The sequence below is a fragment of the Micromys minutus genome (genome assembly GCF_963924665.1).
Source record: "Micromys minutus genome assembly, chromosome: 27".
Classification (NCBI taxonomy): domain Eukaryota; kingdom Metazoa; phylum Chordata; class Mammalia; order Rodentia; family Muridae; genus Micromys; species Micromys minutus.
This window is the reverse complement of record NC_137962.1, coordinates 28359680-28383244: the sequence shown is the minus strand read 5'-3', so window position 1 is coordinate 28383244 and position 23565 is coordinate 28359680. Positions and strand designations below refer to the sequence as shown.

At 42.8% G+C, this 23565-nt stretch overlaps 1 protein-coding gene across 1 annotated transcript in view; it reads right to left on the bottom strand.

Annotated features, from left to right (window-relative positions):
- Positions 1–23565, bottom strand: part of SLC2A13 (solute carrier family 2 member 13) — a gene marked incomplete at both ends in the record, with an annotated part of 282775 nt that overhangs the window by 200626 nt on the left and 58584 nt on the right. Inside the window, one exon of the mRNA XM_080939275.1 lies at positions 8919–9127. Coding sequence (XP_080795401.1) covers positions 8919–9127 — 209 coding nt within the window. The remainder of the gene's footprint in view (positions 1–8918; positions 9128–23565) is intronic.

Sequence of the window (23565 nt, the reverse complement as noted above, 5' to 3'; positions counted from 1 at the left end):
TTAGCAAACCTGTTTGAGTGAATCAACTGATATAAATTCCTTCAGATGCAAAGACTTTAAAATGTCACCCCCCATGTACATACAAAGATAAGCCAGCAGGACTGTTTTATAAATGGTGACCGTGTAAACATTCCTATCATAATCAAATGCTAATTGAGCTACCCCTCAGTTCCTTAGTAGACCTGAGATGAAGAGGTTAATCCAGTTTCCCTACAAGCAGAGAAATGTCTCACCTGTCCACTCACTGGGCAAAATACCACTGGCCAGTAATTTCTCTTAGACCCCAACTTGGTGCAACCAACAGGGAACTGCTTTGTTTTTTCATTAGGAATGCATAACGGAGATATGACAAATGCCAGTGTTTTAGACGTACACACTAATTCACGGAGGCGTTCCTACATTTACAGAGCTTTGCGAAGTTTACTATCATGCGATTCTAGAATATTTTCATTCACCAAAGTCATTCCCACTTTAAACCACCTTTCATTAAAGTCCCATATTACCATTAATCTATATTTCGCTTCTCTCATTTGGCCTATTCTCGAGACATTACCAATAGTGTCATTAAAACATGGCCTTTGGGTTCTGGTTTCTTTCTGTCAGCACAATCTCTTTCTAAGTCCAGCCACACAGCAGTACGGTATCAGAAGGTTCATTCTGGTGCTGTCATCACTGTGTTGTTTAATCCCTTAGCTGGCAAACATGTCTGTTGTCTTTGCTTTTATCTTACCAGTCTCGCTGTTATGGGCATGCATGTGGACATTTCGTGTTGCCCTACGTTCCCATCCCCGTGGGTTTGAATGTGGGGACGGAAAAGAGGACAATGCCAAACTGCTCTTGACTTTGAAGAAACTATCAAGTTGTCTTCCCAGCATGCTGTGTTCAGCAGGCATGCTTGCAGCCTACGGCTCCTCCCCATCCTCGGCAACAGTGAGTTTGTGAATGCTCCACTTATTATGAATGGCGTTCATTAAGGTTCTGATTGCATTTCCTTACTGGGAATCAATGTGCTCTGCTGGTGGTTTCTTTATCTGCCTCGGTTTTCCACAGTTCCAAATCCTAGGCCCATTTTTTGACACTGGATCTTTAGTCTAAATACCGTCTATTTCTTGGGCATTCATTAAGTAGTTCAGACACGAGAGGCTTATCAGATAAAACTGGCAAATACTATACTTCTGCAGGTAGTCTTTCATATTTTTCTAATATTCTTTGGTGTAAGAATTGTAATTTTTGTTACAGACCCTCTCTAGCAAAACCAACCTGGGAAGGCCAAAGCAGACTGTGAAAAGATTTTACTGATGCTCTCACAAGAGATGTCTCACAGTGAGTGTGGGTGGGAACACCCCGTGAATTGGCTTGCACTCTCTGAAGGCTATGGAGGAAATGATATGGGAGAGGAAAACCCCTCACGCAGAATAAAGACAATGGTGCGTGTAATTCCAGAGACCTAGTAATACAAAAAGGCAGAGAGAAGAAATCGATGGAGGGAGAAACAACTGAACTGAGTCATACCCACCAGATACAGAAGAGGACATGCCTTCAGTGACCTCTGTTTGCTAGAGCTGTTGGTGACCCTTCCTTTGAGGACAGAACACCCTGAAGAATTCTGGTGTGTTCTAAGCTCCTCAACCCTTTGTGTTTCTTCCAGCACTTCATATAGCAAGAGAACTAGGCTGGATGATGATGATAGTACCCGCATGCGTTTCTTTGAAAGTCCCTGTGGGTTCATCATACCACTGGAAAAGAGTGATCACATTCAGCTCTCTAAAATAAAGAGGTTTGTGGGCAGTCTATCTAAGAGACGTGCAGTGGAAGCCATTTTCCAAAAAAGCCTTTTGAGAACAGTCTCTCCAGCAACCGATTGTAATTTTAGCTTCTTACGCCTAATTGTCTCCTCATTCCAGTTAGTGCACAGCTCAGTTTTAAACACTTCAAGGGATATAGGTACCGATGAGCGAATGAAGCAAGCAGGAAGTCATGGGGAGCCTGGGGGGCGGTAGAGATGGAGGATGATGAAGGATGTAGCTCTTAGAGATCAAGAGCTCAGAGGCCTTGGGAAGAGTAATCAGAGAAAGGGAGAAAAGTGACTTTAGCATTTGAATTCCTGGATCCAAAAAACAAACTGAATTTAAAACATGAATGAATGAATGAATGAATGAATTTCTTTTTTCTTTCTTTTTCTTTCTCTCTCTCTCCCTCTTCCTTCTTTTCTCTTTCTTTCTTTCATTTTTTTTTTTTTTTTTTGGAGAAACATTTGATAGTAGCAGACACTAAAGAACAGCTAGACTTACATAGCACAGGAGAACCGGATTCTGGCAGAGGTCTGGTGGCTATGGAAAGAGTTTAGCGTTCCTTAGGGTGCTCTTTAACCTGTACACGCTAGGTAATCTTTAAGGGGTACAGTAATTTAAGTCACCTGGAGAATGGGTATATATATATATATATATATATATATATATATATATATATATATATATATATATTAGCTCCACTGAATGGTTTAAAGCTAACCAACACAGATATGACCCCAAAGCAGAACTCTTTTGAAAGACCTGCCCTCTGGGGTTCACCTCTCCTTCAGTTTGAATGCTGACAATTTAGAAAACAGGGTGAGCATCACAATGAATTGGTGTGTGGATGGGGTTGGCACTAAGCTGTTTAGCATGGATTTTCTTCTTCTGAGATGCAGATTTATATGCAGTGCAGCAAGGAAACAGAAACAGGCAGCCATCAGGAGTCACCTATCCACACACTGAAACGTTCTGGGTTTCAACACAAACAAAGAGCCATAGCTAGAAAGCCTACCGCAAATCGGGAAGGTTTTCTTCACCAAGTATGCAGAGGGAAAAACCTCTCCCGCTCTTCATCCCACATAACAGGAGAGTCAGTGACGTTTTAATGTGAAATTAAGAACTGTTCCCTCTGGGGTTTAGAAAAATCAATGCACCGCTTATTTAAAGCAGCAATGGATGGAACAGCTTAAGTCAGTCACCGGGGCCGAGAAAGCCAGTTTGCTACCTCTCCGTGCCCTGCCCAGTGTCCTTCAGTGACAGAGGGCAGCGGCCTTCCGTGTTTGAAAGGCCTTCTGTGTCAGCGCATGCTCTGCTGTGATGGGGTCATGTAACAGCCAACTGCTTTGACAGTCCAGGGAGTTTCGCGACCATCTTTTAGAAGGTTCGAAGGACTGTTATCACCACCAATACGTAGGAAGTTGTGGGTCATCTCCCTAACAACCCGTCAACATTTATTTCAATTTCATGTCATGCATGCAGCCAATGAATGTTTTGCGGCGGGCAGACTGTCCTCTTGGGGCAGCAGATGACAACGGCAAGGAGCCTTTCACTGCAAGGTCACCCCTCGGGATTGGATTTCTAAAGAAGCTACGGAAATATTTCTATCGAGCTACAATATTGGCCCTCCCTGCAGATACCTCTCTGCAAGATAGGATTCGCAAAAATGGCCTTGCACAGCATCGGTTCACTGAAAAAGAAAACGACTTAAAGGAAGACTTATGACCTAACTGCAAAATTACTAGAGGAAAAAAAAAAGGGCTGGGGCAGCCATCTGTTCCTGACATGATAATCATGACCTGAAAGAGCTAGAGAGAAGTCAAAATGAACTCATGGGGAGATGCTGGATAAATGTCCATTAGCCCCACACTCTTACTTTCTAGGCCAGAGGCTAAACTCCCCACACCAGAAAGCAAAACACAGAGAGAATGTTTGACCATGTCAGTGAGTTTGAAAAGCACTGATGAAGTCAAATTCTTGCTGGCCTGAATGTTTTGAAGGTAGGCTGGATACAGCATCACCTAATGGCCTGCAATAGGAACTAGGTGGGCCTGCCTGATATTTCAACCTGGAAGGGTCTGAAGGGCTCTTTCCCAGCTACACTGATATTAAGGTTTTAGCTCGGAGGTATAGCGTTTAGCTACCCTGTGCGAGCGAGGCTTTGAGTTCCATCTCCAGCAATGCAGACAGACAAACAAATGCAAGAACACACTTATTAAATATGTAAAGTAAACATATTAAGCTAATATATTTACTTACATTAAATAATTTAGTGTTCCAACTACAAAGCTTGCATTCTTCTATTAAATATGTTTATTTTGAGAGTCCCTAGGATCTAGGTGAGCAGCAGAATTGTAGTTGTAAAAGAAAGTTTACGTAGTTACTTTAATAGGGGGGGGTGTGTTTTATACCCTGAAGACTGAACTTTGTCACTAGGGATTCCAATGAGCACTATCCGGTGTGTGGGGGCCTCCACCTGGCCTCTCCCTTCCTTCTGTCCAGCGTGGAAGCTGTCCTGGTGACCACCATGCTCACCATGCGTGGCCTTTCCTGGCTATCTTCATGCCCACCACAATGGCTATGTTCCTGTAGGAAAGGGAACCTTTCCTATTCCGTTTCTTCTTCCACCTCTGATCCTATCTTGATACCCACTACCTCAGTCTCTGCACAAGTCAGAGGAGAGACAGGCTTTCCTGGGAGACCCTTGGCGAGCAGCTCCTGTGGAAGAGCACAGAGGCAGCAGTGGCCACAGAATGACACTGGCCTCTTCTGTGTTCTTCTCTCCACCTCCCAGGGCTACGTGCTTTATCCTCGGGGGGGGGGGGGGGGGAGGTGGAGAGATGCAATTTAGAAAGGCACCTGAGCCCATCACACGAGGCGACAGACAGTGTCAGCACTCAAGGGTCTTCCATAAACTGCCTTCCGGGATGTCAAGATGATTCAGCAGGTGAAGGCACTTACCAGGCTTGGCCACTTGGGCTTTTGATCTCTAGGACAAACATGGTAGAAAAGGAAAATAGATTCCCACTTGTCCCTCCTTCTCTCTTCTCCTCCAACCCCCCTTCTCTATCACACACATACACACATACCATGGCACACACGCACATAAATACATATATAAATGAGTGCGATTTTTAAAAAGATGGCCCTCCAAGGAATCCTATTTCTTGTTGGACACTTGTCCTTTCCTTGGTGCGGGAGAAAGGCATTAGCTTGTAAAGGACACACCCCACTCATGCCTAGTGATAAGGTCGCAATCTATTCCCAATACCCCATGAACACATGTGTCCAAACAAGAGACTGCAACTCTTCAATTCATGTCTGAGAATCACAGACAGGTCTGTAAGCATAATATAATATTCAGGCTCTATGTGTCTACCTCTCTGTAACTTTGAAGCTCAGTGAATGGCCTGTGGGCCACTACTTGAAACAACTGACTTGGTCTCTCAGAAGATGCTGTGTCCGATGTGCATTTAACTCACGCCTTGGTACATATCTGTGCAATGAAAAAATGAAACAAATAATAAATAATGAAATAAGCTAGGTAAGCAAAGCATAAGAAATCTGCAGCAGAAACGATGTAGCGGTTCCTGACAACTGTTTGCTATTCAGACATGCTTGAGACTCTAAAAGAATTATCATGTCTCAGGCTGCTGTCAGAGTTGACGGAAAAGCAATCTGGGATAGAGGCATAGGCAGACCTTCCCAGAGAGTATGAAAACTCAGCTCTGCGTTAGAACCACCATTGATCTGGTCCATAGAATGGTGAAGATGCTCACAGCCTTCTCTAAAGGCATAGCTTCAGAGGCTTGCCCCAACCATCTAACCTTACGTCATTACAGTGCCTCTATTACCATTTTAGTATAGTGCTTATTTCCCACAGATGGCTACAGCATTAGTAGTTAACCAATAGTTATCCTTTGACTTATCATGGGATTCCACAGAAGAAAGACAACGATTTTCATCCCTTTTGCCTACTGACACACCTGCTCCTCCCCTGCTCCTCAGTAAAACCTCCGAATGAACACCAGCTTCATAGCATTTTTCCAAATAATCAGAAAGCATCCCCTTGGCTGTTCCCCAACTATCTCATAAATTAATATCCCATTTACTCTGACCTAAGTTTTGTCACGTGGCAGGTTACCCCTGCTCAGGTGCCATAATACATGTCCTCCTTCCTATTCCTGGGGGCCCAGTCTTCCTGCTCCTGGCTCTACCCCAAATCCTTTCTCCCATCAAATATCCCATCTCCTATTTCCTGCCTCAGCTATAGGCCAATCAGCTGTGATTGACAGGTGGTGCATTTATACTGTCCACAAGATATTTCCTCTACAGACAGGGAAAGCGGAGAAGGAAGTTGACCTATCTTATCACGTGGAGGAGAGACTCTGCTATAATCCACTCCTATTCCATAGTGGCTTGGAAGCCCAATTGTGCTACAGACACAATGCTGACCGATTCTGCATCACTGTATTTTAGCCAGAGGAATGCTTTCTGTCCCTGTCCCACAACAGAGCCACATGCTGAACGGTACCTGTGCACACTTTTCTCAAAGACGTTACCCTTTTGATTTGGAGACATCTATTTTTTTTTTCTTGAGGGGCGGAATATTGGAGATACAAGCCAGCATCTTCTGTGTGCTGGGTACACACTCTTTCATTGTGCTATGTGCTCAGCCTAAAGGTTAAGTTTAAATTCAGGTGACCAAGAAAAAAATAAATGATCTGGAATCAAACCTAAATATAATTGAGCTACCAGGTACCACGTAAACCATGTCCAAAGAAATGTCCCTCTTTACAAAAATTAAGATATCTCATCATCTTCCTACCCCGGAACTTCTAATTTGTCTAGGACATTGCTCAAGGTTCATTTTCCAGCAGACTGTACTCTATGGTCCATGGCTTCCAAGCTTGAAGCTTCAGTTCATACTTCCCCTCCCCGGGTTCCACAGACAGATGAAGAAGCCATGTTCTAACAGACTGGTGAGTTATCTCGGTGCCAGGGCAGTTCCATTAATTTCAAGTTAGCTGTTATTTCTTCTGTGCATCCAGTCCTTTATTCTTAAATATGAAGAGACAGGGGGCCAAGCCCAAGGTTTGCTAAGTCACTGCCCTGGTCACCACTTCTCAAGTACAGTGGCATTAAACTGTGTCTAGATATTACAGTGCTGTTGCTGTTGTGTGAGACAGGTTTGTCCTGTTCACGTTCTTTTTCCTTGATCTGTAGCTCATACAAGAAACATACATTGTACATAGCCAAGAGCTGTGGGGTTTCACGGCATATATCCATTGAGGAGCTCGAAGACGGGGATAGACATTCTGTCTCCTCCCACTGATTAGCTTTCTCCCTATTTTCTTTAGCTGAGTCGCCATGATACCCGGAATATTCTTGAATTTCTAGGTCCAACAATCTTCTTGTCTTATCCTTCCTAGAAGTATGGAGCTGCATACATCACCACGACATCCAACCCACCCACTTCTTAATCTATAGAAGCAAGATCCAGTACTGCTAAGTTCACCTCTGTGCACTTATGCTAGAACGGTTTTAGACACGAACCTTAAGAAAACATAGGCTAAACTTTTAAATTAAGCAAGAGGATGTATGTCACATACCGCCAATCCAGAGATGGGCTAATCACATTACTTCCAAAGTTCAGAAGACTCAAACATGAGATAAGCCTCAAGTATATTACAGAATTAAAAAATTCTGACCAACTATATACATCTAAAGCAACAAGGGGAAATGGAAAATGTGTCTATTCTCCCCAAAGGATGTGCTTTGGCCCCTAAAAAAATTAAAACAGTGATAAAGACGAAAACATAAGTAAATAACTCCAATCAACGGCTTCTACAGAGTCTAATTGGTTGGAAATTCTCAGCAGTTGTGAAACCCAACTGGTTGCTCTGTCAGCGACTGCATGGCTCAAGAAAGTATATTTGGGGGCCATCACAATAAAGCTATGCACTAGGTGGGCAGTAGGGGGCGCACGCCTACATTCCCACCACCCAAGAGGAATGTGCAGGAAGAGAAAGAGTTCAAGGTCAGCATAATAGGTAAGTTCAAGGTCATTCTTATACATAATGAGTACTCAGTTATCACAAACTGTGGGAAGGCATGCATAAAAACAAAAACAAACAAAAGAACAAAACAGGACCAAAAACTAAAAAAAAAAAAAGAACTGTGCTTAATAGTTCATAATAAACATGCAAAAATCTTGCCTATAGACAAGTCTCTATTAGTTAATCAATGCGTAAATTCCACACTGCATTTCGTGCAATAGCCCCAAGACTGTGAGTTTTCCACTCCAATCACACATAATTAGAACGTTGGTTTCAAGAGGACTGATCATCACCAAAGAAACAGATATTTCATTTAAGGCACGACCGGGAAAATTCAGACGGTAGAGAAAAAGAAGTAATTTGCAATTTAAATAGATATTTTTAAATGGTACTTTAAGAAATGAGCGAAACTTTGAAGACAGTTAAAGGACATGATTTTGGGAAGGCAAAGTGTCCTTGTTTTGCACCAAGGTGTTTCTTCAGCGACACCAGCATTACCAGTCATGCGCTAGATGCTTACAAAGTATTCAAAAACAAATGCTTCAGTAGCTGGGTCTCTGGCTTGACCCAGAGGTTTGTAGCCGTGTGCTTCACACAGGTACAGAGATAAGTCACAGCATACTCGCCCCACTGCCAGGGCGCACTGGATGCTGTAGGGGAAAAAAGTAGCCTTCGGATCTATTGAAACCGGCAGCAAAAGGGGCTGAAGACAGCCAGCACTGTGTTTGACAAAAACCAACCCTTTCATAGGGGTGCCTGCCATTTTCTCAGGAAAGAAAAAAAAAACATAACACGTGTGCCCCCGTGTGAACTGCCAGTTAGAACAGAATAAAAGCAAAACTGACACATTTTAAATGCAAATTTGGAAGCCGTGAGCGGATCGAGAGTGATAGCCGCTATTGTTGGAATGGAAAGTGGATCTCCATTGCCCGTTATATTAAATTTAAATATTTTTATTTTTGTGTGGTTGCCTCATAAGGCCTTGTCAAATCACACTGAAAGGATTTTGCTTCTGAATACAGCCACCGGCGTCGTTCTCTGTCTCACGCAGTGGCGAGCGCGCACGTACCTGCGCTGGCTTCCTTTTCCTCCTCCTCGATGCTGGTCCTGATGCTGTCATACTCCTCGTCGATGGTCTGATTGCCACGCATCTGGGACAAAATCCGCCGGGCCTTCTGAGTCTGCCCTTTCTGTATCAGCCACCGAGGGCTTTCGGGCAAAAAGAGAAATCCAAGGAATTGGATAACGGCTGGAATGGCCGCAAGTCCCAACATGTACCTGCAGTAAGAAATGCAAGCATACCGTGAGATTGTTCTGAGAGAGCTCAGTCTAACAGCACCAAGCATACACTCATTGAGCACAGACTTCCCAGAGCGTAACAGGGCCTCGGGCACACTATTCACGAGTGTGTGGAAACACTGAGTGTGCACACTGCCTGGAGTCTACAGTACACACCAGTGTGTGACAGCATTAAATCCATACTCACCATAGAATCTCAAATAACTGAGTTCACGCTCACTCACAAGAAGATACAAATCCCCCCCGAGTGTGCCCTCCCCAGAGTCTAGCAGCACCGGGGACACACTTACAACAGAGTCTAACAGCTCTGAACTCACATTTCATCGTGGATCCTCAGAGTGCTAGTGCTTTCTCATTTACCACGGAGTCCAAAAACACTTAGTGTGTGCTCCTCCGGATCTGCCACGTGTGAGTACACACTGGCCATAGTCTGAAAACAGTGAGTGTGCACTGCTTGGATTCTAACAACACTGTGTACACACCACACAGTCTAACAGCACTGCATTCACATTCACCATATAGGCTAAAAACACTATGTGCACTTCCCAAAGCTCTGAGTGCACACTCGCCAGGGTCTAACAGCATTACATGCAAATACATTCACCAGAGTATCAAAGGGTATGCAGTCCTCAGTGCCTACATGACGGAGTGCAAGCTCGCTAGTCTAACAGCAGTGAGCACACACATACCACAGAGGCCCAGGGCATTGAGTACACACTCACTGCATAATCTAACATCACTAACCATACTTCCCACGTGTGACGGAATTCCCATGGTCTAAAATCACTGACTGAAGTCACACTCACAGCATTGAGTGCATACCCACTATAGGATTTGATGTTTGTGTGGACCACGGCAACATCTGATAGCGAATTAATCAGATCTCATTCGCTGGAAAAGTTATCTTTACGCTGTACTGAAATTAAAAATGGGAAAGATCTGAAACTAATTTTCTTTTTCATATGAATTATAATTTTACAGTGACAGGCAAATGCCATGACGGCATTTCCACATTCTGAAACAAAGCATGCAGAGCTCTCCATTATCTAACGTGTCTGGTACTAGTACATACAACGGAGCTGGGGTCAGCAACGCCCTTCGTTGTCTCCTGTTGATACAAATCCATGCACATGTTCCAGTGCAGGTGCATATGGGGCTTCCGTGGTCTCGTTACGTGTCTCCCAAAGGCACACATGCTAAAGGTTTATGTCTCAGCTTATGCTCCTAGGGGGGGAGGGCAAAACCTTTAAGAAGTGGTTGCTAATGGGAAATTTGGTGACTGGGCATTCTTTTAAACACAATATTGGGACCCCAAACCTTCCCACTTGCCTTTGTCTTCCTAGCACACACAAGGTGACCGATTCCCTTGGACACACAATGAACTGCTATCATGATGTCCTTCCTGCCTTCACTCAGCAACCTTTAGTCAAAATAACCCTTTCCTCCTGAAGAGAAGAATAACTCAACTATGCTGTTCTCACAGAGGCAGAGACTAACCCGGGACTAAGAGAATTATCTGATACAAGATATACTTATGACATTAAGTGCCTGCAATTGCTTCTTTTATGCATTGTTAACATATATATATATATATATATATATATATATATATATATATATAGATGTAGATATAGATATATGTGTGTGTATGTGTGTGTCTGAATATATATGGTATGTATATATATATGTCTGAAATATGGTCTTGCTAGTGGCTTATATTGACCTATAATATGCAGTCCTTCGCTGTCTCTCTGACAAGAGATAGAATTACCGAGATATGCCACCTTGCAACAAGTTATTTATTATTAACAAGTTATTTTTGGTTCTTTGAATGATTAGATGTTTAAAAGAAATTTTCTATTTCATTTTGCCGAGAAACAACAGGTTCGTCACGATTAAGCAGCAATGGATCCTAGCAGAGAAGATAGAGGCAGAAACAAATAATCGTAAACAAGTGACCGCCCTAATTTGACAAGCTTTGCAAAGCTAGCTTATCTTGTGTGTGTGTGTGTGTGTGTGTGTGTGAGAGAGAGAGAGAGAGAGAGAGAGAGAGAATGAGAGTTTATAGGGAACAATTATTTAAAATTTATTCATACAATATATTCTGATCATGGTTCCCCTCCCTCAACTCCTTTCAGACGCCTCCCAAACCCCAAATTCCATATCCCCCCTCAAACATGCAAACAAATGTCAATAAATAATTTAAAAAGCACATACATACATTAAAAATAACAAAAAGAAAACACAAAATATGAGCATATGTGCATACGCACACTCTCGTGTACGCTCTCTCTCTCTCTCTCTCTCTCTCTCTCTCTCTCTCTCTCTCTCTCTCTCTCTCACACACACACACACACACACACACACACATGCAGGCATGAGCACCCAAGCAGGCAAACTAACAAAACCCATAAAATCATAAAGTTGAAAACATAGCACACAAGTAAAGTACCAGTACAACAAACTATGCCCAAAGCATTAAATGACAAAAAGTTTACAAATGTATCAAGTTCATTTTGTCTTAAGTATCTATTGCTTACACTGAGGTTGGTTAATATCCCTAGTGAGACTCCACTGATAAAACTAATTTTCCTTTGCAAGTTAGCCTATCTTCTAAGTTATGCTAAACCTAGTGATAGATCTCAGGGCATAAGATTTCTCAGCCACTGTGTTTTAATTCCGAAACAAAAGAGGAGAAATATTATTATGATTTGGATATTATAACACCACTTACTGTAAATTGCACAGTAAACCCCTAGGGAGAACCAGCAAAAGTGAGATTCGGGGAGTGGACGAACTATTTATGATCGAGAGATGGAGCAGATGAGTCAGGCTTCACTCCCTATGTTGTATGATTACACCAACACTTCATCCCTTGGTGTGGCTCACACAGGACGGGTTGTTCCTTCACAATTTGAGCTTCTCAACCTCAGTGTCTGTCAGTGTATCTTAACTTTGACTCCCACTCACTAGCAGAGCACCTGGTGAAGCCTCTTGCACGTAGCTGGCATCCAGTAAATATTTTATGACCCGAGAGGACAACAGCCAGGCTCTGAAACCTTCTGTGTTATCACATACAGAGTAATGATGTTTAGACTCAGGTAGCAGCATTTCAGGTACACGCCTTATTCTATGTGTTAAATATCATGGGTTTGAAATGAAATAAGATTCTCCCCATAGATGAAAACTTTCATGTTTGATTTTCCCTCTTTTTGGAAGGATGAAAGAGCTGCACAGATAAATATAGAAACCACATCATTTTCAGACCCCCAAATGTACAAATACTTCTTTGCACTTTGCTATGTGATACTAAAACCCAGAGCATAGTATTTTTATGAAATTAAAAGAAACAGAAGAAGAAAGAGGGCAAAAAAGGAAAAGCAAACTTAACAGGAACCCATGCATGTATGGGCTCTGGAAGCCAGAATGCTCTAGACCCTGAGTGCTTTGCAATGGAACATTTCAAGATCCTGGGTCTAAAACTCCTAAGCCTGCACAGCAGTAGGAAAAATACCCGAACTCTCAGCCAATCTTTCTCTGTGCAAAGACTAGTCCAAGAAAACTATAAATGTCATATATTCTCATACTGGACACTTTCTTTTTTATTAATCATTTTATCCATTTACATTTAAAATAATGTCCCCCTTCCCAGTTACTCCTTCAAAACCCCCCAACCTATCCTCTTCTACCCCCTTCACTCTGCCTGTATGAGGGTGCTCCCCCACTCACTTATCCACTCCTGCCTCACCAATGTAGCTTCCCCCTAAGCTAAGCCATAAATGTCCACAGGACCAAAGGCATCCCCTCAAACTGATGCCAGATAAGGCCACCCTCTGCTACGTAAGTATCTGGAGCCATGGTTCCCTCCATGTATACTCTTTGGATGGTGGTTTAATGTGGTCCAGTTAGCTGATATTGTTCTTTTTATGGGGTTGCATGTCCCCTTAAGCTCCTTCAGTCCTTCCTCTAACTCTTCCATTGGGGTCCCCAGGCTCAGTCTGAAAATTGGCTGTGAGTATCTGCATCTGTATTGGTCAGGTGCTGGTAGAAACTCTCAGGGAACAACCATACCAGGTTCCTGTCAGCAAATAATTCTTGGCAAACAGCAATAGTGTAGGGGTTTGGTGTCTGCAGATGGGATGGCTCCATAGGTAGGACAGTCTCTTGATGGTCTTTCCTTCAGTCCCTGTTCCATTTTGTGTCCCTATCTTTCCTTTGGACAGGAACATTTCTGGGTTAAAAATTTTGAGATGGGTAGATAACCCCATACCTCAACTCAGGGGGGAAAAATCCTCCTTCTTGAAGAGCCATATACCGGTGAAATGGGAAAGACTGCCGTTACGCTGGTGAAAAATTCCAGATAAAAAAAAAATCTAAGATACAGAAGTGGAACGTCACAGGCTTAGCTAAGCTCTGTCAGAGGATGTCAGTCTTTGGAATCCACAGAAATCAGGAACCAGATGAATGACAAGCATTCCTGTGATAAACTAAGGCCCTGGTGGCCAAGAGACCTCACTATCATAAGCTAAAGAAGGGCTCTGAATCCAGTATTCACGTGTGAATCTCCCAGAGGGTGGTTTAAATACAGCAGTACCTAAGCCCCCACCTTCCCTAGGGGTTGTGATTAATTGGTCTGGGCTCTGAGCCCAAAGAATTCTATTTCATTAAGAGCTCTCTGGGTGGTGCTAATGTACAGATGAGGCCAAGAGCCACAGGTCTAAACATTTAAAACTCCCTGTGGTAAAAACGAACAGCAAGCATCCAAAATTTCAAGGAAAGACCATTTGACCTTTGGAGGTAAAAAGATGCAACCGGCCAAGAAGGGAAAACGAGTTGACTCTGGGAAAAAAAAGGGCGGGGGGGGGGGGACTGGTAAGTTCTGAAACTCTTTAAGATAGCCTCAGTATTATAGCAAGATGTTTTCTAAAATATACCAACCTTGACATGAAGAAGGTCACAGCTAGCAGGATATCTGTTCCTACAACCTGTCCACCAGAAATTGAAGAATAAAGCAGACCGGGGGGGGGGGGGCAGTCCCTTCAAGATGTTGTCAGCCAAGGACAACAAACTCTTATTGCTCAGGGTCAATTTACTTCTCAAGTCTTTAAAAACAGATTTGCTGAGAATCCCATATCCTTCCCTGATGGGCCCCTGGATGCCTCACAGTGGCTGCGGCTCATCAGATATGCTACAGGCGAGGTCATGTGACGTGCTCCTCAAGGGGCATTGCTTTAAAGGCTTCATACAACTTCTACCTGTGCATCTTCAGAGTCTTCTTCCAGGAGACAGTTTAAGGCACAGGGTTCTGCTGTCCTAAGTTATCAGGCTAAGTAACTAGGCCGCGGGTTAATTAGCATGTTACATAGTATTTGTCACTCCCAAATATATGGAACTCTAATCGAGGGGACATGCTCAGTTGGTTCTCGGAACACTTCTAACAGCTGTTGACAGCTAACAAAGGACGGCAGCCGTGCCAAACCCTGTTCAAAAAACTCGAAGATACAGGCCACCCGCCATCTTCACAACACCCCTAGGACGTGCTTCACATGATCAAACTCCCTTTATAGATTAAGAAATGAAACACAAAGGAGTTGTTTTACTTAGGAAGGAGAAAAAGATACAAAAGATGCCCAGTCAGTCTGGCCCCTATACTTAAGAGCCAAGCTACGATAAATATTTAGTAATTACCTTAGTAACTAACTATGCTGAACTCATTAAAAATTGCATTCACCTGAGCGTCGTGGCTAGAAAATTCTGAAGTTCTTTGCTGAAAGTGGGACTTACTCAGATCTATGCACCTAAAGCCACAGAGCAAAAGCTGAAAGTCAAGAATGGCTACCCCGATCGATGTGTTTATAAAAAGATAAAGGGGAGGGAGGGATATGCTGCATGGGGGTGTGGTGAAGTGTGGGAGAAGAGGGGTGCCTCCTGCAGACCCTGAGGGACCAGCCACACACTCTATAGTATAGAACAGAGTTTATTTAGGACATGGGAAGGGGTGTTAAGAGGGCAGTGGAGGCAAAGAGAGGGAGAGTAGAGGAGTAGAGAAATAGAGAACAGGCCAACCATGAGCACAGAAGTGAGGCAGGGAATGGGGAGAGAGCAGGGGTAAGAAGGCAAGAAGAAGAGAGGAACAAGAGAGCAAAACAGTGAGGAGAGAGCGAGCAGCCCCTTTTTATAGTGTCAGTCAAACCTGGCTGTTGCCAGGTAACTGTGGGGCGGGGCTTAGACAGAATGCTAACAGCTACAGCTCTCAATTACCCTCAGTACAGTGTGTGGCAAAGTCTCCCCCATCTGGGGCTGGATAACTGCAAGGCAGTAGGAACAGAGCAGCTGCCGAGAAGCAATATCACGCTCTTCTCACAGTGCAGGCCACGATTAAGCCGGAATCTCCGGACGGTACCACCTTAGCACGGGAAACACAGCCACCAGTTAAAAAGAATCTTTGCTTCTTTGAGACAGGGTCTCACTCCATGGCCTAAACAAGCCACTAATTTTGCAATCTCCTGCTTTAGCCTCCGGAATTATTTCTCTTTAAGTTACATGGGAAACAATCAAATAACAATAGGTTTTTAAAATATATATATATCATTGGGAGCGAAAGAATGTTCCACATGACAGATATGATAGGTCAGAAATTGTTTTTAATCTGTATTTCATTTTGCAACCTGAGCCTGACAAAATTCTCTCCCAGCCTTAATCCTTTAGAAGAGCTTGAACACAGAGTTACATTCTGCATTCAAATCAAACTCTCTCTTCTCTTCTTACTCTCTTATCTCTCAACCCCTCAAATGATGCGGGAAAAAAATGGAACTCCTCAAGGTGATACAGAAAACCATCATAGTAAAAAAAAAAAAAAGAACCAAAACAAAATATTTTATAGCTTTTGAAGGACCCCCCCCCTTCTACTAAGGAAAGAGATCATAGTTCACTGGAAGAAACAAAACCACTCAAATGCTATAGCCACTTGGCCCATTACCCTACTGACCTTGAAAGCAGACAGGTTCAGTTCAAGCAACAATTTCATGTGTTTCCCAAACTCGTTTTTGTCAAAACTACCCTTCTCTTTACAGGACACTAAGATGTGTGCCACAGAAGCAACAGCAAACCCAAAGAAGGCTTGAGCATTAAAAGAAAAATCCATTTAAACAAAAGCTTCCAGTATGTACTAGTTCAGCACCTACGGAAATACTTTCTTAGGTTTCACCAGGTAGAAGACCAGAGGCCACTATGGCTTTGGTAGAGGGGGCCGGACTATATCTGAAGTTGGTATTGGAATTTGGAGTGGTCTGATAGCACTGTATTGTATGGAAGAGAAAAGTGTGACGGGGTTATGCAAGATGGCTTGTACCATGTTTTCCAAAAGCCCACAAGGGCAGGCAGTAGGTAGCAGGCTTGATTACATGCAATGAGACTCGTGGAAGCCACCGAATGAAGCAGAAAAGGTAGAGTCTACCCGGCAGTAGAGTCCTGGGCAATTGGAGATACTAAAACAAGAAATAAATGGTCAAGAAAGCTGCAGGCACAGAGTCAAGACAGCTCAAGAGAGTGGCCACATATGCCACAGACCCCAGAGGTGAAGTCGCTGAAAGCAACTGGAACCCAGAGGTCTACCACAAGCCCCTGATGTCAACATGGCGCTACATGACTACTCAGTAACCCTAGTTATGACACTCACAAACTCATGAGTAGAGTTTGTCATTTTTAGGTCCCAACACTTCCCGTTTCTACCTGTTTAAAATGGACAGATTTATCTGTATCATTGTATGTTACAACTGTCGGTTGGTTATGGTTTTGTTTGTTTGTTGGACACAAAGTCAGATTTTCTAGAATTAAACCACATAAACTATATTATCTTTTGAACAATACCGGGACTCTAAGGCTGTAGGGACTTTAAAGTTGAACTGAATATATTTGCACACCAGACCTGGGTGTATAGAAGCCAATGACAGACCATGACAGTTTGAAGATGAAGTCCTGGTGTTGGAACTCTTAGTCCTCAGCAGGAGGCACTAGTCTTGGAAGTAGGGAACATTTGTGGGATTTTTTGTTGAGACTGAGCTGGTAGAAACAGAGGACTGATTCTCTTGGGTCTAACTTCTTGAGTTCTTTTTATATATTGAATATTACCCATCTATCAGATGTAGAATTGGTAAAGATCTTTTCCTAATGGGTTGGTTGACACATGCTCTGCTTTGTTCATAGCTGCTTTGTTTGTAATAGCCAGATGCTGGAAAGAACCCAAATGTCCTTCAACAGAGGAATGGATACAGAAAATGTGGTACATTTACACAATGGAGTACTACTCAGCTATTAAAAACAATGACTTTATGAAATTCTTAGGCAACTGGATGGAAGCAGGAAATATCATCCTGAGTGAGGTAACCCAATCACAAAAGAACACACATGGTATGTACTCACTGATAAGTGGATATTAGCCCCATAGCTCATATTACCCAAGATACAATTCACAGACCACATGAAGCTCAAGTATTTGGAAGACCAAAGAGGGAATGCTTCAATCTTTCTTAAAAGGGGGGAACAAATTATCCACAGGAGGAAATACAGAGACAAAATTTGGAGCAGAAACTAAAGAAAGGGCCATCCAGAGACTGTTACTAAACCCAGACAATAATATGGATGCCAAGAAGTGCATGCTGACAAGTTCCTGATAAAGAAGCCTTCTGAAAGACTCTGTCAGAGCCTTAGAAATACAGAGTCAGATGCTTTTAACCAACCATTGGACTGAGAATGGGGTCCCAAATGGAGGAGTTAGAAAAAAACAACTGAAGGAGCTGAAGGGGTTTGCAACCCCACAGGAAAAACAACAATATCCAAGAATAAAACAAATCCCCCAGAGCTCCCAGAGACTAAACTACCTACCAAAGAATACACATGGAGGGACCCATGGTTCCAGCAACTTACACTGCAGAGGATGGTCTTATCAGGCATCAAGGAGAGAAGAGGTCCTTGGCCCTGTGAAGGCTCAATATGCCAGTGTAGGGGATTGCCAGAGCAGGGAGATGGGAGGGAGCGGGTGGGTAGGGGAGCACTCTCATAGAGTCAGCAGACAGGGGATGGAATTGGGGGAATTCCAAAGGGGAAACCAGGAAACGAGATAACATTTGAAATGTAAGTAAAGAACATATCCAATAAAAAAATGAAGAAAAAGAAAGAAAGAAACAGAGGACTGGCCTAGACTCTCTGTTTCTCCTCAGCAATTGTGTTTTTACCGGATTCAAGATCCTGCTGCTGTGCAGCTGTAGTCCTAACTCCCCCACTTCCTTGCCATGGAACTGTGTAGTACTGGCTGGTTTTATTCATCAACTTGACACAAGCTGAAGCTATAAAGGAGCCTCCCTTGAGGTAATGCCTCCATGAGATCCAGCTGTAAGGCATTTTCTCAATTAATGATCAAGGCTGGGAGAGCTCACCACATGGTGTTATCCCTGTGCTGGTGGTCCTGGGTTCTATAAGAAAGCAGGCTGAGCAAGCCAGGGGGAGCAAGCCAGTAAGCAACACCCCTCCATGGCTTCTGAATCAGTTCCTGCTCCCAAGTTTCTGCCCTCTGTCAGTTCCTGCCATGACTTGGTCTGCTGATGAACAGCAATGTGGAAGTGTGAGCTGAATAAATCCTTTCCTCCCCAACTTGCTTCTTGGTCATGTTGTGCAGGAATAGAAACCCTGGTTAAGATATGTGTGCTCAAGAAATACTCTCTAAAAGTCCCAAACACTAAATCTCTGTTTCTTTTCATAGCCACAGAAAATCTTGATGTTTTTGGGCAATTCTACAATGATTTGTCATGGCAGTCTTTGAAAGTGTGCTTTACGTATAATCAATCAGGACTTAAGGAAGACTGTCCAATAATAGTACTGTTTATATAAAACTCTCAAAATCAAGTAACAAAACTAGATTTGTAGTTACAATTCTTTCATTTCCACCTTATGTTTATACCCATTTCTCTCTGTTAACAAATCAAGTCCACGTTAGATCATGCTGAACATCTCAAGTAAATTACAAGACTATTAGAAATACTGAGATGCAATCTATGTTTTATTCTCAAACATGCCTTAGTTTTGTGGGTTTCATGGTACTGCACATGTTCACACACTACCCGTGAACCTGGATGCTTCCAAACTGGCAGGCCTTCACAAATAAAAGTAAATATTTTCCCCTTTCACTGAAAATACAAAGAGTCTGCTACCAGAATCAGTAGATTCCCTGAAAGCTACTGAAAGAAGACTTATGTTAGCTTAGCATGCTCTGCCAGGATTTCTTACATTCTCTCTGAGTCAATATTCTGCTGCTTATCTGACAAAAAAAGTCTTCTGAATGTATAAGAAAGACCAAGAACTAGGCTGATCTCCAAGCATAACAAACAAATCTAATGAGAGATGCAGCCATGCTGCATAGATCTGAAAATAAACCGTCTAGCTAAGGATGCCAATGAAAACAGAATCCTGTAACCCCAGATCCCTCACACCACATGGAGGAATACTGTTCCTGCAGCCCTGCATTCAGAGCTGGTCACTCAGTGTTCCTGTGGCTGTGGGCTTTCATCTAATTCCTAGGTCCTTAGGCAACGACTGTATGAACAATCTGTGTACTGAAAGAACTCTATCACACAACAGTGGGAAATACCCGCACAATTACATTGTCAAGAAGGTGACACTGATCTTGGTCACCTAGTATACTATACCTAACAGCAAGTTACTTGATCATGTGTTTTGAAATTCAACTCCATTTTAACAGTAAGCAATTTAATGAGAAAAGCCTAGCTAGAGAAATGACAGTATCAGAAGGGTTACCTGCTTTTGGCCCCCCCCTACATGCACTACATGCAGACATACACACACACACACACACACACACAATTTAAAAAGCATGTAGCATGTTTTAAGATAATATAATTGCCAAATTGAGATTTTGGCAAATTAACTTCATTGCTCCCTTGTCATCACAAAGCATGCAGACCATTACACATGCCATACTTTGTGTTAGCTAATCAGGGGACAATGGTTGGCAAGGGCTGGTAAAAAGAATAAAATACAATACAATAAAATAAACGGCATTCCTGTGTGTCAGTTTGAGGTGTTTCAGTTTACTCCCTTCTGATTTATGACTTGCAAATGAGCATCCTCTGTGCTACCTCAGAAAAGGATTCAGTGCAAACTTATAAAACAGAATCCACCAAATAAGCAAATGCAACAAAGTATTGGCTCGGTGTCTCGGTTTAAAGGAAAATGACCCCGAGAAGTAATTTTGTATCTGTATTTAGTGGCTTTGAGAGAAAGTTATTTAGAGTCTATGGTTATGGCAGGAAAAAAGACATCTTTTAAAAGAAACAGATCGACACTGTTTAAATCAATGAGGCATTCTGCTCATGTTAGTTTCAAACTAAATTGCAAAGTAAATGAAGTACCATACTAAATTCATAGGACAGTTTCCATAACAACTCTTTCACTCACTCACTCATCTCTCTCTCTCTCTCTCTCTCTCTCTCTCTCTCTCTCTCTCTCTCTCTGTGTGTGTGTGTGTGTGTGTGTGTGTGTGTGTGTGTGTGTGTGTGTGTGTGAGTGAGTGAGATAGAGAGAGATAGATAGATAGATAGAGAGAGAGAGAGAGAGAGACAGACAGACAGACAGACAGACAGACAGAAACACAGACAGAGATTGTTTATTTCTCCTACTTTCTGAGAATCTTCCAGGCAAAGCTTTAAGCTGGAGAGCATATGAATGCAGTAATAAACAATTACCCCTTGCCTCATAGAGCCCCCACACCAGACATTTCAAACAAAACAAGATAATTTAACTTCACAATGATGATAGCAGCTTTTTAAAAAAATGGCAAGTGTCAGGAGACTTATTTCAATGGAGGGAGTTTTCATGGAAAAGTTCAGGCATTGGGGCACAAATCTATAATCCCAGAGCTTCAGAGGTGGAGGCAGGGGGATTGAACTCAGAGCCCATCTCAGCACATAGTACACTTGAGCGAGGCCAGCCTCTGCTATAGGAGATCCTGTCTCAGAAAAATAAATACATTCAATTGCCAGCATAGAAATGGAACAGCGTGAGGGAACCAATAGGAAGTCCATGGTAATTTTTTCCAGTACTGGACATCAAACCCATGGCAGAGATGCAAAGAGCCCTGTATGTGTTATCGGGAAATGCATGTCCTCTGTAACCAACCACCAGCCCAGACATGAATATGCCCATTTCCTTTATACTGACCCCTTGGCAGTTGATTATCACAGCCAGGGCCTGCTAAGAGTCCTGTGTCTGTGTTTGAGCTCGCTTGCTGAGGAACTTCACTGAGAACCCTGGGGCACATGTTGCTTTATGTCTGTCCTTATTCAGGCAGCATGTCTTACTCTTCACTATCCTGGGCTGCGATACAGCTCAGAGAAGGAGTGTGTGCCTACCCATAGACCTGAGTGAGAGATACGCCTCCTTCAGTCTTTTCCAGAACTTGCTGGTGAAATTATCCGGCTGGTGGGTGAAGAATCGTGTTCCCATTTATTTAGAAATGTAGATTTTGTGTCCTTTGATTTAGCTTTGGCATACATTTTTGGCAAAGAGTAACTGTTAAGTAACATGCCTGTTAAAGTTACGGTTTATAAACCGTTAATGGCATTATAATTTCCAGAGGAATGGTACACCCTCTTTTATTCCTGGTTTTAACAAATACAAAGCTTTTATCATTTTTCTTAGCATAATGAGTCATAGCCACTTCAATAATTTTAATAATCTTCTCACAGAATCAAATCTACTGTCTTTCCATTATTATACTTTCTGTGTATTTTATTGTTTCATTACTTACTTTTGAGTTTAACAACTTCAACAATTAGCCTTCCTCCCCCTCTTCCTTTTCCTCCTCCTCTTTTTCTTCTTCCTCTTTGTTCCCTCCTCTTCTTTTCTCCTCCTCCTCTCTCTTCCTCTTCCTCTCTCCTCCTCCTCCTCTTCTTCTTCCTCTTGGCTCCATCCTCCCCTTCTCCTCCTCCTCTCACCATTCCTTCTCATCCTTGGCTAGGTCTCACTGTGAGATGGATCTCCCTGTGCAGAACTTTTAGTCCAGAGATGACTAGAGAGCTGCCTCTCCTCAGCACTGGGATCAAAGGCATGTGCCACCACTCTTGCCATTTCTCCAGTCTCTTCACATGAAAGTCAGATTATCACTTTAAGCCCTTCCTGCAAGATTATCTTTTAAAGCTACATGGTTTTATACACTGTAGCTGAGTCACCTGCTTTAATATACTTTACCTTCAATCCCTTTCTCTAGGTTTCCTTGACAAAACGCCATGACCAAAGCAACACATTAAAAACTAAATAAACTGTTTAATTTGGGCTTACAGTTTTAGAGGGTTAGAATCACTGACAGCAAAAGCACAGCAGGCAAAGCAGCTGAGAGGTTGCATGTTGATGCTGTGAGAGGCAGAGAGAGACACTAGGAATAGCGTGAGTCTTTTGAAACCTCAACGCCTGTTCCTAATGACATACCTTCTCCAATAAGGCCACACCTTATAATCTTTCCCCAAAAGTTCCACCAACAAAGGGCCAAGTATTCAAACATAAAAACCAATGGAAGGCATCCTCACTCAAACTATGGCATATCTGTAAGTACTGAGAACATCTTGCTTCACTTTCCAAATATTTGGGACTTTATTGGCTATTTCATTGCTACTGCTTTCCAATGTAATAACATGAGGACACATTCTAAAAACGTTATATTTCTTCATTAAAAAAATCTTATAAACATTTATAGAATACTGAGCATCTGACCAATGTCTGCCACAGAGAGTCTGCCAGCAGCAACCTGACAAATAAGACACAGTAAAGCTATTGGGTGGGACAAACCAAAGTCAGCGTTAGGTAATCGGCACCCGCTGCCTTTTGATGTCTCTATTTGAGGCTTTCATCTTGCATTCCACATTTTTATCCCCGCTGCCGCTTCTCGTGAACGGGCTCTTTGATCTTGTGAGCCGTCCTCATCTCCACCGACAGGACGTTAAGTCCAGTCCGACTACTAACATCACAGCACCTCGCTTTTGTTTTTCTAGTCCCATCTTCTCACTTTCATCTAAAGCACAAAAGCCTGGGTGCCATGTAGGTATGTGGTGATGGGTTTTAACTTTTCCTCCCTGAGTTTTAACATTTAATGTAACAGTTGCTGGGGCTACAGTTCTATCTGCATTGCTGAGCTATGTGCTCTCCGTTCGCCTGTCCGTTATTCACTCCTGTGTTTTCACTACCTTACGTTCCCATAGCACAGGAAAGTATCTTAACTATTCCAGATCAATTCTTATAATGGCCCCTTGGCTGTCTCCTTTAACATACTCTAGCGGTTGTTTCAGCCATAAAAGAACAAGTGATCTGTCAGTCTCGCAGGAACTCATGTGCGAACCACAAACACACAGTTC